The sequence below is a fragment of the Daucus carota genome, chromosome 3, assembly GCF_001625215.2.
Source record: "Daucus carota subsp. sativus chromosome 3, DH1 v3.0, whole genome shotgun sequence".
In the NCBI taxonomy this organism is placed as follows: domain Eukaryota; kingdom Viridiplantae; phylum Streptophyta; class Magnoliopsida; order Apiales; family Apiaceae; genus Daucus; species Daucus carota.
Window position 1 is genome coordinate 1,670,763 of NC_030383.2, and position 15,280 is coordinate 1,686,042.

Sequence of the window (15,280 nt, forward strand, 5' to 3'; positions counted from 1 at the left end):
AAAGTTTAAGTGTCAAATATTTTTTCAGAATTTTTTAAAATATATATATATTATGCAAGTATATTTTATAAAAACCTCAAAATGACTACCAGATAATAACGTAAAAAACCGGATGAGATCGGAGGGAGTATCGAACAATCATGTGCACTTCAGTTTTCAAACAACTGAAGAGACAATTCGAAGGACTCTCATTTCAAGCATTTCGTCGGTCCGGGAAGCTACGGAGTAAAACTCATACACGCTATGTAAAGTACAGTCCTCAAGCCTCTCTTGCCAATCGGATATTTATTACAGTGTTATTGATAATATTATTGCTCCTGTTTTTTTTATATGATACTTTGACTTTGAGTACACATTTTTAAGTGTTTTGATCGGGTAATTAAAAATATTATTTTTTAAAATTTCTTTTTTAGAATAATAATATATAATCAAAATTTTTATTCAGAAAAAAATTCAAAAAATAATATTTTTAACTACACGGTCAAAGCACTTAAAAGTGTGCCAAAAGTCAAAGCGTCATATAAAAAAACAGAAGGAGTATTATTTAGATAATTTACATTTTTTTTGAAGAAGATAATTTACAAAGCCAATGTTTAAAGCAATAATCAAATTTAAGTGGTGTTTGTTTATAAGAAGCTGGAGCTGCTTCTTATTTCTGCTTTCCTTAACTAAGAATGCAAACTTCTCCCTCACAGTTTCTGTTTCTTTTCCAAACATATTATTGATTATAAATAAGAAGTCATTTTTTTTAAGTTAATCCAAATGACCCCTTAATTTACCGATTACAATATCAAATTTGAACCGGTGCGACTTCCAAATCTTACGCAATCGAGAATCCTATCAACCTGAAATGCGAGATTGTGACATGATACATCATACTCCCTTTTATAGTTCCATTTTAGAACAAACACGCATATTAAAAAAAAAATTGGTTATATATAATTTTATCTCATATATCATGAATTAATGCATTGGAGAAGTGAGAATAGAGTTGAATTTCAAAAAAATCACAATAAATTGTGAGATTTAGTGCATTGAGAATTGAGAATAGAGTTGAGTTTCAAAAAAATCAGAATTAATATAGAGATAAATTTGTATTGAAAAAATAGAGAAACAAGTATTCTGAGACAATTTTTTTTTCTTTTCAAAATGGACCTATAAATTAAGACGGGGTGAGTATTAAAAGCTTCTAGCAAAGAGAACGTGGGAGTTGGTCTAATCTATCATCTTTTTGATATGAGGTCCTAAATATCATTATCCAAAAGAAAGTCTCAAATATCATTTCACATTTCAAAATGTTAAATCATGAAGTATTTATCGGTCTGTTAGTCGTTAACACAAGATCATCTAATTTTTGAAGTTCTAAACATCATTTCATATAGCGTTTCATTCTAAAACATCAAATAATGTTATGTTTTGTAATGATTTACGGACTTAATGCAACATGATATTATATTTTCTTCCAAAAAATCAAAACACTAAATTGTTCAACATTAACAAGTAACATTCGAGTCTTTCTTATCACTTTTATATCTTAGATATTCTTTATAAAAAAATTGCAGTATATAAGACTTTTTTAAAAAAATATTCTCGAAAAGATATGTCGTGATAATTTATGAATCGGTCCGGCCTCCCTTTTAACATCTTCTTGAATCGAGCCCCTGCAGAAATCAATCATCTTTAACCCGGACATCGAGCCAAGATTTTTCTCGGGGAGGGAGATGCAAGAAAAAGGAACAAACGCAGCGTAGCAGAGCAGAAAGCATAAACGTGTTCCAGTACCCAAACTACCAATAATGGCACCAATTCCCGAATATTAACCATAATCTATAGGTTCCATATTAAAATTGGTTGTATGAACTACTCCCAATTTATTGACATAAAATTTATTGATGAAGCAATGGTTATGGGTTCGGTTGTGAGTTGCCCATCTTCTTCATCAACGTACAGAATGTAAAAGGTTGTGAGCAGATGCGAGTTCGCAGCAGCAACCGTACTGATACTCCCTCCGTTTCAAAATGTATGACGTTTTGATTTTTTGCACGTAGTTTAAAGTGCTTTGACCACTTACTTATATTTACTATTTTTTAAATTTTATTTTTTTAAATAAAAGTATATAGTCAAAATTTTAAAGTATAATTTTTTTAAAGAAAAATGATGATTTTAGGTGCTTGGTCAAAACACTTTGAAATGTGTGCAAAAAGTCAAACTTTTTGAAACGGAGGGAGTATTATTTTTAAAACTTTTAAATAAACATATATGTAAATCTTAATTTATAAAAGAAAAACAACTAAAATAAATATTGTTTACTATCGGTTCAACTCATACGTCATAAGTCAAAGCGTTACATGAAATAATGGTGGATATAAAATTTTAGTGACAAGAAAAATAAATAATTTACAAATTTGAAATTTGTATATGGTTTAAAATGAGTGTCAGAGAGTAACGTTAAGAGCCAACAGTTTAAGTCGGGGTTGTCACATATTTGAAAAAATGACTCAAATATCAGCGGCGAAAAAGATGAAAGTTAATTATCAATTCGTAATCCAAAACGTTAGATTGTCTAGCATTTATCTCTTTTTGCCTTCTTAACGTTGCATGGTCCAGCGTTTTGACACCTTAAACGCTAGTTCATACAGTGTTTTACTCCCGAAATGTGAAATAGTCTTACATTTTGTATGAATTTTCAGAATAAAACACAACATGATTTAGCGTTTTCGTCCAAATACTAAATTATCTAGTATCAATAAATGATATTTGAAATCATTTTCTCCAACTTTATTATTTCGGCATTATTTGTAGTTCTGTAAAACCCGAATCATTTTCTCTTGTTAAGCGTGGTTGTGTATTTAAACTTGAATCTAGCATGTTGACATTTTCTGCCTGTACTATTGCAGTTAACTCAAATATATATTAAGAGTATTACTCCAATAGAAACCTCCTTATCCTAGAAACTAAAAACCAAACTGAAATATCACTAAATCCTAAAGCAAATACCACTAAATTCTTAAACAACCCCATCTCCATCTTCATCTTCACCAACCCCACCTTCATCTTCACCAACCCCATCTCCACCGCCACCACCTCCGTCGTCGCCTCCTTCATAACCACTACTACCTCTATGCCTCCCGCCCCCTCCATAACCACCACCTCCATCTCCACCACCTCCATCTCCACCTCCACCTCCATTATTTCTCTAACAACACAACCTCCACCTCCATCTTCACTAGCCCCATCTTAATCGTTGTTTTAACCTCTTTCAGCCCCGTTCATACTTCTTTCTCCACCTCGACTCAACTTCAAACGCGGAGCCGCCACTATTCCGGCAACGCTCCAACCCCCTACTTCAAGCCGCCCAAACCTCCGCTACAATCATCTTTCCTTCATCTCCACCTTCACATCCACCATCTCCACCACTATCACCATCATCTGAATCGAAAACGTGAACAGATCTGGAGATTCTAAGCTGGAACATATCTGGAGATTAAGTTTTCACTAATTCGTGCAACACAGATCACTAAATCCTAAAGAGAATATCACTAAATTGTACTGAGAATATCACTAACTTGTATTGGTTTCTAGTTTTTATTTTAAAATTGGTTTCTATTTGATCATTAGCCTATATATTAATATATAGTTATTCTTTTTCGGTCTCAAGCATCAAACTGAAAATCCTGCATCAAAAGAAAAAGATAAAGGAAGTATGAACACGGAAAAATACAAAACGAAAGTAAATTAGATGTCAAATTAGTCGAGTCAATAAACTTTTTTTTTAACTTCGCTTGTCCATTTCCATGCATCCATCTCCATCCCCCGATTTTTTCTTTTTAGACTTTAATTTTATTTTCTTCTACTCTAATTTTATTATACTTTCTCTCAAAATAACATATAATTATTATGTAAATTCAGTTTTTTGGGAGTAGTTTTTGAACTTGATATTAAATAAAGTATCAACTTCTCTCGATTTTTGAATATATTACAAATTTTGGCATATATTTTATAGCATCTTGATTATAAAGTTATAAATATTATTTTTTAAAGAAATTTTCTTTTATGATTTATATATGTATTTAAGAATATATAATTTAAATACTTAATGCGGAAAGTAAAAGAGCGCAGAGCAAGTAGCGGGATCCAGCCATGTAAAACGTTAGTTGTACAAGTATCACGTGTCAAGCATGAGCCTGCATAATTCATATCTGCATTGCATATTTATTTTATGATATACTACTAAGTTCCATCGTACGACTTTCTATTTTCAATTTTTTTATTTAGAATGCTAAGAAATTAAATAATAGAATGTTATTCGTGTTTAAATTTTCTAAGTTGATGATTAAGAATATACTATATTTTATTACATGATAAATATATTTTTTCACATATTTTTATATAGATCGACTGATTTTTTTTAACAAACATTTAAAATTTTTTATCGCATTATTCTCCTACATTTCTCCTTTTACAAATTCTAATTTAATTATATATATATATATATATTAAAATTACTAACATTATTAATATAGTTAATTTCTATATGTCACGAATTTGAGATTTTTTTAAGAATAATTTTAAAATAACTATCATTTTATATAAAATTCTTCATAAATAATAGAAATTATTAGATTCCTTAAAATTTATTTATAATGTTTTCTTTTTTCTTATGGATCCCAGTCACGTTAATAATCAATACATGTATTTAAAAAAAATATTATACGGAGATAATAATATACATATACGTACATTTCACCTTGCAGGATATATAAATCAAGATTCAGCTACTTCCCAGTTCCCGCTGCACTTCCAGTCTTCTACCAGCAGTTCACACCACTTCACTAACTTATATTCAGAAGAAAAATAAGTCACAAGCTTCTTCAAATCTTTCTAATCTTTTAGAACTCATCTTTCACACTACATAATGAAATGAACTCACCCATCAAGCCTCTTCTTCGAAGAAGAAGATGTCTTCCCAAGACCTCACCACTTGTTTCCACCTAGACTCTCTGTACTGCGAAGAACCCCATTTCGATGAGGACATTTATCAAACAGTTGGTGAGCATGAACATGGTGGTGTACTTTCCCAAGAGTTTGATGAAGAAAATGAAGATGGGCTGGCTTTATTGTTCTTGAAAGAGGATAAGAACGTGGGTTTTGATGGGTTGGTAAATGACCCTTTTTTGGCTGAGGCTCGCCGTGGCGCGGTGGAGTGGATGCTGAGAGTTGTGGGGTTCTACTCGTTTTCTGCGCTCACCGGTGTGCTTGCTGTGAACTATTTTGATAGGTTTGTGGGGAGGTTTGAGTTTCAGAGAGAGAAGATGTGGATGGTTCAGCTTGTTTCGGTGACTTGTTTATCAATCGCTGCTAAAATGGAGGAAGTTGATGTTCCCCTACTGTTGGATTTTCAGGTTGGTGTTCTTTTCTGCGAGTTTTGTTGTGCACATTACCTGTTTGATGATTTGCGTGAGTGAGTTTTAATGTTTTTGATTCGTGGGTGTGTAGGTTGAGGAGCCTGCTTATGTCTTCGAGGCTAAAACTATTCAGAGAATGGAGGTTTTGGTGCTGTCAACTCTGGAGTGGAAGATGAATCCTGTGACACCACTTTCATTTCTTGATTGTATGACAAGGAAGCTTGGTTTGAAGAGCTACATTTGCTGCGAGTTTCACAAGAACTGTGAAAGTCTTCTTCTCTCTATCATATCTGGTAAGCTTGTTGACTTAAATCTTTAAGAACCCACCAATTTTTGTGGATATCTATGGCTTCTGATTTATATATGTTTGTTTAGATTGTAGGTTCATGTGTTATCTTCCTTCTGTAGTAGCAACTGCTACAATGCTGCTTGCGATTAGTAGTGTTGAGCGTTGTGATGGAATCGATTACCAGACCGAGCTTTTGGGAATTCTCGGGATCGATAAGGTAACTATCTGTCTATCTTTGTTTTGAATTTCACAAGTGAATTGCATTGTGGAAATTAGAATTATAAGTGACATAGTTCATTTGTAATTGTTATAGGGCAAATTGGAAGACTGCCGCAAGCTAATCCAGGAACTAGTGTCTGAAGGATATGGTAGCAACATTAACAAACGCAAGTTTGGTTCTTTGCCGGGTAGTCCAAGAGGGGTAATGGATCTGTGTTTCAGCTCCGATAGCTCAAACGATTTATGGTCGGTGACCACACCTGCATTGGCCTCTGTATCATCCTCACCGGAGCCAGCTTCAAAGAAGAGAAAGGCCCAGGATAAGGATCAGCATCAGCCGAGTTTTGACAATGCAGCTGCGGATAACCTCAGCATTCCCCTGCAATGAGAAGAGTCTTGTATTCTATGGAGGTCCGGTTTAGTCTCGTAGTATGGTTAATAACAATGATATGTTCTTCGTTTCATATGAAAGTTAAATTGCCTATATACTTTTTTTCGAATGCTAGTGAAGATTTGAAGGTGGAGATGGTTGGCTTTTTATCAGGAAAGGAGATGAAGAACATGAAGATAGCCAGAGCATTAGTATTAAGTTAAATTTCATTTCTCCTTGTAAACTCTTATAATGTCAATAATAAATTCCTTTAATTCAAAAGTGATTAATTGCCGATTAATTCATGTTTCGTAGTTCGTCGAACTGATTAATTTTTCAATCCAATTAATTTTCAATTAATCTTTCTAGTTTTGTGTTTTCACCGATTAAGTCTGATTTTCATTTCTAACAGTATATTTTACGATTAATGGGTAGGTAGTATATCGTCGAGTAACTCTAGTCTATATTGTTCTATACCGATTATTTTTTTCCATGTTTTCATCGATTAAGATTGATTTGTGATTTTACAACGCTGATTAAGATAATTGGGTAGGTAATGTATCGTCAAGTAGTTTGTCTATACTATTTTGTGCGTGAATATTTAAATTTCGGTTTGTACCTCAATTATGCATCTTTAACTAGAAATTAAAGGTCCAGGGGCAAAAGGGGTGGTAGTGAAAAAAGAAAAAGGAATGAAGAAAAATGATGAGAAAATGTAATGGGAGATACGAAGGGGAAGTTTGTTTGGATGTGGAATGGCGGGATGAATTGTCGGCCACCAAAATTACAATTTTCTTTTTTGGGGTTTGACCTCGTAACAAGTGCTAGTCTGTGTGGAGACTTGTGTGTGTTTTGTTAAGATCTTGAGCTTACCAATGAGTCGCCGACCATGGCTACATCCCTAGACTTCGTTAAGCAATCTGGTTCACTAACCTTTCACATTGCTTTGTATTTTAAAAACCATTAAATTATTTAAAAATTGTATTTTAAAAACTTTTGAATTTATTAAAAAATTTATGATTAATCGTGATTTCCGATTTTAACGAGAGCAAAAACAATTTTTGCAACTAGTTTGAAACTAGTATATGATGAAAGAATATCGACAATAGTTAATTCTGACATGATTCCGATATGATAATATATTATTAATTATTATTTTTGCTCTCATTAATCTCCAATTTTTGAGTAAAAATTATTCAAATCAAATGTGAACATTTTCTAATTTATATTTTCAGATGAAGATTGGACGGATTTAGTATCGTGTCAAAAAATATTGTATTGACATGTTCATACTCATGTGTATGAATCCTTACAAATAATGATTTCTTCTCCCTTTCTTTAGTTATTTTAAAAATCATGGTGTCAACATAAAAGATAAAGAAAAAGAGAAAGGGGGTAAAAGAGAATTAGGCACTATTGTCAAGGTAAAAAAGGGGAAGAGTTGTGAAATTGCAAACAATAGCACAATGACTTTTAAGTGTGAAATGGTAATAGTTTGCGGTAAACAAAGGAAGGTGATAGATTATATAAAGACCCGTTTGCATTAGCCAGCTAATAGATCATGGATAGTGCAAAAAATCAACATATTTCTCATCTACCACATAATAATAAGAATTGATGTAGTAGAGGTTGCTTTGGACTTATGGCAATGGAGATTAGTTAAAAGACACCCATTACAAGGCAAGCATGTGCTTTATAAAAACTTCCACTAAACAAAAAAAAAATAAAAAATATCAGTTGATCACATCTTAAGTGCATTCAATGTATGAAACCATGAGATCTTAGGAAGCAAAAGTCATGCATGAAAATTTTAATTCTCACATGAAAATATACCATTAGTAGTGTTCTAAAATTCTAAAATCTATGAGCACGATCGGGGTTAAGGGCTTATCCTCTGTCGTCATGGGTTCGACTCTGAAAAATTCTAAAATCTATTAAATATCCCTGATAATTTTTAATAAAAAAATTTCATTAATTTATTACACTTCGATTTGACCAGAATTTCCAATAAGTCCTTATAAATCCTGAATCAATTAGTCAACCGATTAGTTCCGATAACCGATTTGTACAACCTTATCCATGAGTAACAAAATTCTCTAATCCAACAAAAAAATGCGGTAGCGATTACTTGGTTTCTACAAAATGATTTTAAAAGATCTTATTTTTGGGAGATACATATATACATGATCAAATTATTCAGTAATCTGAGCACAGCAAAATTTTGCACACACTTGATGATCCAGCACTTATGATATCTGACTATACATGCGCGCGCAAGTGTTGACTGTTCCACATATTAACTTGCATGCATGCTGATGATAACCTAAATATACAATAATTTCACATGCACTTTTTCTTGTCACATACATATAGATTTATTCTGTGCTGCGGCAAGTGGAAAGATTCAGCTAGACTATGAAGACTATACGCCGAAAGCCGGAAGGAAAAAAAAACTACACTTCAAATTTATAATTAGCGGATATTAAGTAACTGACGGAACCAGAATTTGAAAAGACCGGGATTAAAATCTAATTTTTTTATTTTTCCTTCGTTATTCCAAATCAGCAGAGGGTTAAATATTTTTTTATTAAATTATTCACGAATCTTTCGAGTTGAGTTTGGTGATTAGTCGGGATTAGTCTCTCCTGATTCCGACACTGTTATGTATAAGCCGGAATGTAGGGAGATAAGGGAGGATTAAAAAAAGATGATATGTGATCAGAATGTTAAGATGAGATTGAACAACATGATAATCACACTAATAACACAGAAAAGGAAGAAAAGGTGAAAGGGGAGGAATGTTGAAAATAAGGGACAGTATCTTTTGATTTTGTCTGAGATGTCCCTTTTGTTAGTTAAGAGAATAGACTTTACTGTTTTTTCAACTCGAAAAGAAAAAGAAAATAAATAAAGACAATGATGAGGCAGCGAGAGTTGTTGGTTCCAGTTAATATCGATCTCGATCTTCTTTTTGGCTAGCTCTCTGCACTTGTTTGGTCCCGGCTCATTAGTCCTCGCTTGACCTAGTAAACATGGGTTTCGTAGAGCTCTAAATGAACCGAGTTGTTCTAAATTGCTCGAATTCGACTATGATATGTTCAATTCCACATCATCGATTTTTTTTATTTAAGATCATAAGCTCCTAAATACTGAAAGGGTACTTATGTTAGGTTGAACTCTGCAATTACAAAATACAGTATTACAAAAAATGTCGAATACTCTAAAATTAGAGATTTATTAAAATACTTGATGATATTCGAATATTGAAAACAAATACTCAATAATTCGGTTAACAACTCAAAAATAAGAAGTCTATTGAATACTCGATGAAATATCTGATGTTGAAAACAATTACTCGAAGATTCGACTGAGTACTCGGATTTCAAAAACACGACGCTGATTTCTGATTTTTACAACCTCGGTTAAATACAATACATCAGTGATCTGGACACTTGCATAATTGGCTAACTTACATATTTCCATAAAATTCAAAAATTTACAGAGAATTGGGATAATCAGCTGAACTTGAAAGCGAGGCTCTACAAAAATGGCATGTGACAGCCCGTCACATCTATATGTGTAAACAAAGTATTACATCAATGTCAATTTTACTAGAGGCAAAGGGTACCAAAATATGTGGTAGTAAGGTTGAAGATGCTGAAAATGGAGGACATAGTAACACCTATATAAGTACAAAGAAAGAACTGCAAAATATTAATGAAAGGGGTCCGTGTGTATAAGATTTGATAGGAACAAGACTATGTTTTGGGATAGGATTCTTGATATTCATGTATGTTGCCAGATAGAATGCCCACACACCATTCGTGACCGCTGTAATGGCAAATCATCAACCACTCCTGGCTTGGTTTATCCGAACGGGGATCCGAATCTGAATCCGACCTTCAATTCATTATATTTTTTTGACTTCGTAAAAATTATCATTATTTTTTGAAAATCCCCGCTTGAACGAATTAATCACCGGCTTAGTGTTGGCCACAAACACCGAATTAATCACCAGCTTAGGTAACAGTGTTACCTGTTAAACACTCCTCAACTCCACATTAGTGTGATATGTCGGTTAATGGTATAGGACCTTTGTTTGAATAATATTTTAAAAACACTTGTTACCAAATGATTTTAATGATATAAGATCCGGATCACATCAGAAAAAAATTTCTGGACGGGTTATGGCTGATCCATCCTGCACTCTGCAGATTTTCTAAATCAATGTCCCAAGCTGATGTTCAGCACTGGCCATTAGCATCAAGTAAAAGGACTAGACAGCGCTGCATTTGTAATTATATTTGAAGTAAATTTTCAATATAAATATCCGTAAATTCGAATGATTTTTACTCCAGAGCAAACATCAACCACAACAAACTTTCCGCGCTTATTATTATCCGTCTACATTAAAGTATCAAGACGTAATTTTTATCCCGGAGAAAGAATATTGGCCTGATATGCATATATTTATACAGATACAAAGCGCGATGAGATTAGCTACAAAAAACGTTAGTCATGGACCCGAACCCGAACCCGGGGTGAAATTCATACACTGTCTTTTGTGCATTCCTGGGGGGTTTGGGGAGGCAAATGTAGCCAAACTAGCTGTATTATTTCTGTCCGAGACACCCTACTCACCGTGATAACGCCAATCTCCGATCCCGGTCCTTCCTCCGCCGTGGATGACGGTTCTGCGGTGTAGCTGCTGGATGGGAGCCTACAAAACAACGCCGGCGGGGGGGTTTTGCCCCAAAGCGCCTCCGGCGTGAGAGTAAGCGTAGGTTTCGGAAGGATAAAGACTAGAGAAAGTGTTATCTATGTGTGGTGGGTGAAGGTGTTTAGCTGGTGGTTGCTGGTGGCTGAGAGTGTTTGAATGTATGCTGAGTGTAAGTGTGTGTGAGAGTGAGTGTGTAGAATGAAGTTACCCTTGAACTCTTGATCCTTGGTCTATTTATAGGCCAAGGATTAGGGTTCAAGGGTGCGTACCTGGATCCTGGTCCTACACGTGTAGGGGCTTGATCTCCTACACGTGTCCAGGTGTCAGCGTAGGAGTAGTATTTTGGAATGTTCCTTGGGTTGTCTCCATCGTCAGTAGTTGGCCGTTACGTTTTGTCCTCATTGTGTCAGTCTGTGCCTCGTGCAGTAGATGTCGGCTGGTACATGTTTGGACCCTGGTCGAGGAGTGTGGTTGAGAGGTACCCGGGTTCAGTGTCATACCCGGGGGGTGTATCCTGGAGGGATTGAGGGGTTGAGGGGTTGACTGTGGTGTTGGTGGCTACCCGGGGGTAAGAGTTCCTTTACAGGACCCGGGTGTATCTCGACCGGGTTATACCCTATCATTTGCCCCCCACTCCCTTATATAGATTTTCTATGTGAGGGAGTAGAGTAGAGTTTTTTGCTTTTGCTTCCCCGATTGAGTGGATCCGGGTGAGAGTAGAGGCTTATTGTTGCCCCCCGGTCCGGGTAGATATATGAGTTGTTTGCTTTCTCGTTCTGAGTAGACCCGGGTGGGGGTGTAGGTTTTATGCTTTCGCCATCCTGCCCGGGTTGAGCCCGGGTAAGGATTTGTGTTTGCCCCCCTGTCCGGGTTGGCCCGGGTAGAGGTTTGAGTTTTGCCGAAGCCCCCCTGCTTGAGTAGACCCGAGTAGAGTTCTGGGTTTTCCCTTGGACTCGGGTAGCGGTTGCCGTCTTTTGTCTTGTTTTGTTTGTCGAATGGACCCGGGTGGAAGTGTTGCTGTCCGGGTCCATAGGAAGTGAATCGATAGTTCTTTCGAGGGAATTCCGAGGGGTTTTTATTCACAGCTGTTTTTTTTGTTTCGAAACTTGAACGGGCGCGCCTTTTGAGGAAGTGTAATAATGAACATGGCTGTAATAGCTGCTGTGTGACCAGTAGCGAGTGGCCACGTGGCCTAGTGCTGGGGCTATAAGTATAAACCCCCTTTTTACTTCTTCATTTTTTATTTCAGTTTCCATTCGCTCTTTCTGCTTTTTCTTTCAAAACCGCTTCGAGTTCTGCCGTTGGGGTTCGTCGGATTTCGAGTGCCGCTGCTTGTTTCGTTTCTCTGTTCCCGTCTCAAATTCCGGTAAGTTTCTTGTCTTTTTCTTCGCCTTTCTCTTTTCATCGCGTTTCTGTTATTTCGAAATGCATGGTTTCTTCTTCGAAATGCTTGTTTTTGGTTGGTATTATGCTTTGTATTCGTGCTTCTTTTCACCGTTGTTCTTGTTATGCGAAGTCTAGTTTTGGGTTTTTTGCTTGTATTTGTTGGGTTTTGATGGTCGAATGTGTTTGGTTTTGGTTTTTGTTTTTTGGGTTTGAGTTGAAGAAACACCATAGTGTTCTTGAGTGTTTGTATATGTATGAGTGTATGTATAGGTGGGGTTTCGGTTTTGATTTTGATTGTGGTTTGAAATGGTTTTTAAAAACTGTTTGTGGCTTTTGAGATTCCGGGGGTTTGAACTGAACCCGGGTATAACGTGTATGCCCGGGTTGGGTAGCTTTAGGAGGTGCTTGTTTTAGGTGTTTGACGGTTGTGAACGTAGTTGCGAAGGGTAGGTCTCTCGACCCGGGTGTATGTGTCCGGCCCGGGTAGGGGTTTTGGGTTGCTTTGTTTCGCACTTGGGAGAATTTTGTTGTGCTGGAATTCGTATATATATAACCCATAGAATCCGGGTCCTCTGCTAGGATACAGTGCTTTTCTTCTCTCGTAGTTTTGCAAAAGGAGGGAGCCCGGGTTAGTTTGTAAGATGTGAATGTAACTGAGTCGGGTAGATAATGTGGACCCGGGTATAGGCTTTCTCTTATTGCCTGGTACTTGGAAAATGATGGTGTGGTTACGAGTCTCCCGACCCGGGTAGTATTTGGGTACAGGGTATTTTTCTTCATGTGCGCTTGATGAGTAGGACCCGGGTATAGGCTTCCTCTTATTGTTTTTGTATGTGTTTAATTGCTTCCTTCCGGCTTGGTATCCTTCACATAGATTTAGGACGGGATCCGGACCTTAATAAAACTTGAAATAATTTGTGAATCCTTAAAACTGACCCGGGTTGCTTCTTTATTTAGGTTTATGGTCCGGATCCCTAGGCCGCCAAGAAGAGAGATCGTTGCTTACTCAGCTGTGCCCGGAGAGTTCTCTAGTGACACCGAGTGTGACGAGGTTCAAACCCTTGCCTTCCGCGCTCGGGTCAAGATGGCAGAGAGAGAGGTCTCCTCTTCTGGAGTGGTATCCGAGTTCCAGAAGGTAACGAAGACCATCGGGAAGCAAGTAATTATGTCCCCGGAGGGGATGTGGTGCGATTCTAAATCTTACTTTATCACCAAAGCTCCCCTGGTTGAGGAGAAGGGGTTTTATACCAACATGGCCGGCTTCTATAGGCGTAAGCACCCGAACGGGATGCTGGGTCCTTACAATAAAGAGGAGTTCGACGAGAAGTTCCAGGAGCTGACTGGAATCCGGGTTCCATTCCCGTTGAAGAGTCATATCAGGGAAATGTCTCCGGATGTGGCTGATCGGATGATCCGGACCGCTTTCCAACTGCCTCCGGAGGTCGAGTGGAGGTGGCCCGAGCCCGGGGAGATGATATATCACCGGCCTGCTGACGGTTTCGTTCCGGTGTGGATGGAACATCTGCGATCCGGGTGGAATCCCAGATGGCATGTGTTCTTCAAACATTTATGTAAGTATGAGTGGAAAGTGTCTCCGATGCAGCTGACCCCGAATGCGGTCAAATGGATGACCTGGTTTCTTTGGGCCTGCAACAAGATGAATTACTATCCCACGTTGAGGCTGTTCCGTATGTTATTTCAGTTTAAGAAATCCGGGGTGAAGCCCCTATATGAACTCCGCTTTCGTTCAAAGGAGTGTGGACTGGGATCCGGGTTCTTGAGCCCGGTTATGCATCAAAGTTCCCTGAAGGGCTGGAACGGCGAAGTAATTATGCTGAAGGGTCTGGACCTGGCTTTCATGCCGTATATAGAGGTGGATGATAAGAAGGTGAAGACGGACTCCGGGGCGCCCGGAGCGGCTGGGGAGTTCCGGGCTCAGTTGGTCGAGTTCTGCCGTTGTGTCGGGTTTCAGTTGACCCGGGATACTTTTATGCAGCACGATAAATTGCATGAGGGCGGCTGTGAGTTGCATTTTTTCCTTAACTTTTTTTTGTGATTTTTTGTAGTATCTCGTCCGGGTCTTCTTGTTTGTTACCTGTATGTTAATGTCTTGTCCGGGTCTTTTTATTCGTGGCATGCTCCTTAGAATATTTTGTTGCAATTTTTCTTTGTATTGACCCGGGTTCTCTTGATTTTTGACAGGTCTTCCGTATTTCAACCCGGATCTTTGGAGAGCTATGTCTGCTAATGACTCCTTTGCCGCTGCTTTGAGAAACTTGGGTGGAGTTCATACCCTCCCGAAGCCACAGCCGAAGGATAAGTCGGCTAAAAAGAAGAGGGGCGCCAAGAGGGGGGAGTCCGGGTCTTCCCGCCAGGAGACGGATGGGACCGGGCACTCAAGCGCTACTCCGGATCCAGAGGTTCCTGTTGAGACCCCGGAGCTGGGGGTTGATGCCGTGGAGGTGGAGAGCCCGGTCCACGAGCCAAAAAAGAAGAAGAAGAAGACTGGTTCTTCTCATAAAGATATTATTGATATGACGGTGGAGGACCCGGGTAGGGAGGCTATGGATGCGGAGGGCTTGGAGGTCGGCCTCGAGAGTGGTTCCCGGCCGACGCCGAAGTTTGGAAAGTATCCGGTCAAGAAGGTGATTGGATTGATGTCCGAGCTCCCTTCTGACCAGGATTGGGAGATGATGGAGGACCAGGGTCTGGTCGAGAATTTCAAGGAGATCGGGGATCTATGGGGTCAGGTAATTTTCCTTCCCGGGTTCGATTTCCTTTTGTACTTTGTTCCGTTTTCCTTGTTTTTTATAATTCTGGTTTTGCTGACCCGGGTCTGATGTTTCTCTGTTAGCTCGGTGGACGCTTGGCCGGGTTCAACACCCATGCTT

General features: G+C 37.8%; 1 protein-coding gene across 1 annotated transcript; it reads left to right on the forward strand.

Annotated features, from left to right (window-relative positions):
• Positions 1 to 4,788: 4,788 nt before the first annotated feature.
• LOC108211165 (cyclin-D3-1) lies at positions 4,789 to 6,565 on the forward strand. Its single transcript, XM_017382688.2, has 4 exons — positions 4,789 to 5,402; positions 5,497 to 5,698; positions 5,781 to 5,911; positions 6,008 to 6,565. Exons 1-4 carry the CDS (start codon positions 4,959 to 4,961, stop codon positions 6,299 to 6,301), a joined length of 1,071 nt encoding a protein of 356 aa, XP_017238177.1. The 5' UTR covers positions 4,789 to 4,958; the 3' UTR covers positions 6,302 to 6,565.
• Positions 6,566 to 15,280: the final 8,715 nt, after the last annotated feature.

Coding starts and splice junctions, on each gene's coding strand:
- LOC108211165 (XM_017382688.2), top strand. CDS start 4,959: ATGTCTTCCCAAGACCTCACCACTTGTTTCCACCTAGACTCTCTGTAC. Junction 5,403..5,496: donor CCCTACTGTTGGATTTTCAG/GTTGGTGTTCTT, acceptor GTGGGTGTGTAG/GTTGAGGAGCCTGCTTATGT. Junction 5,699..5,780: donor TCTTCTCTCTATCATATCTG/GTAAGCTTGTTG, acceptor ATGTTTGTTTAG/ATTGTAGGTTCATGTGTTAT.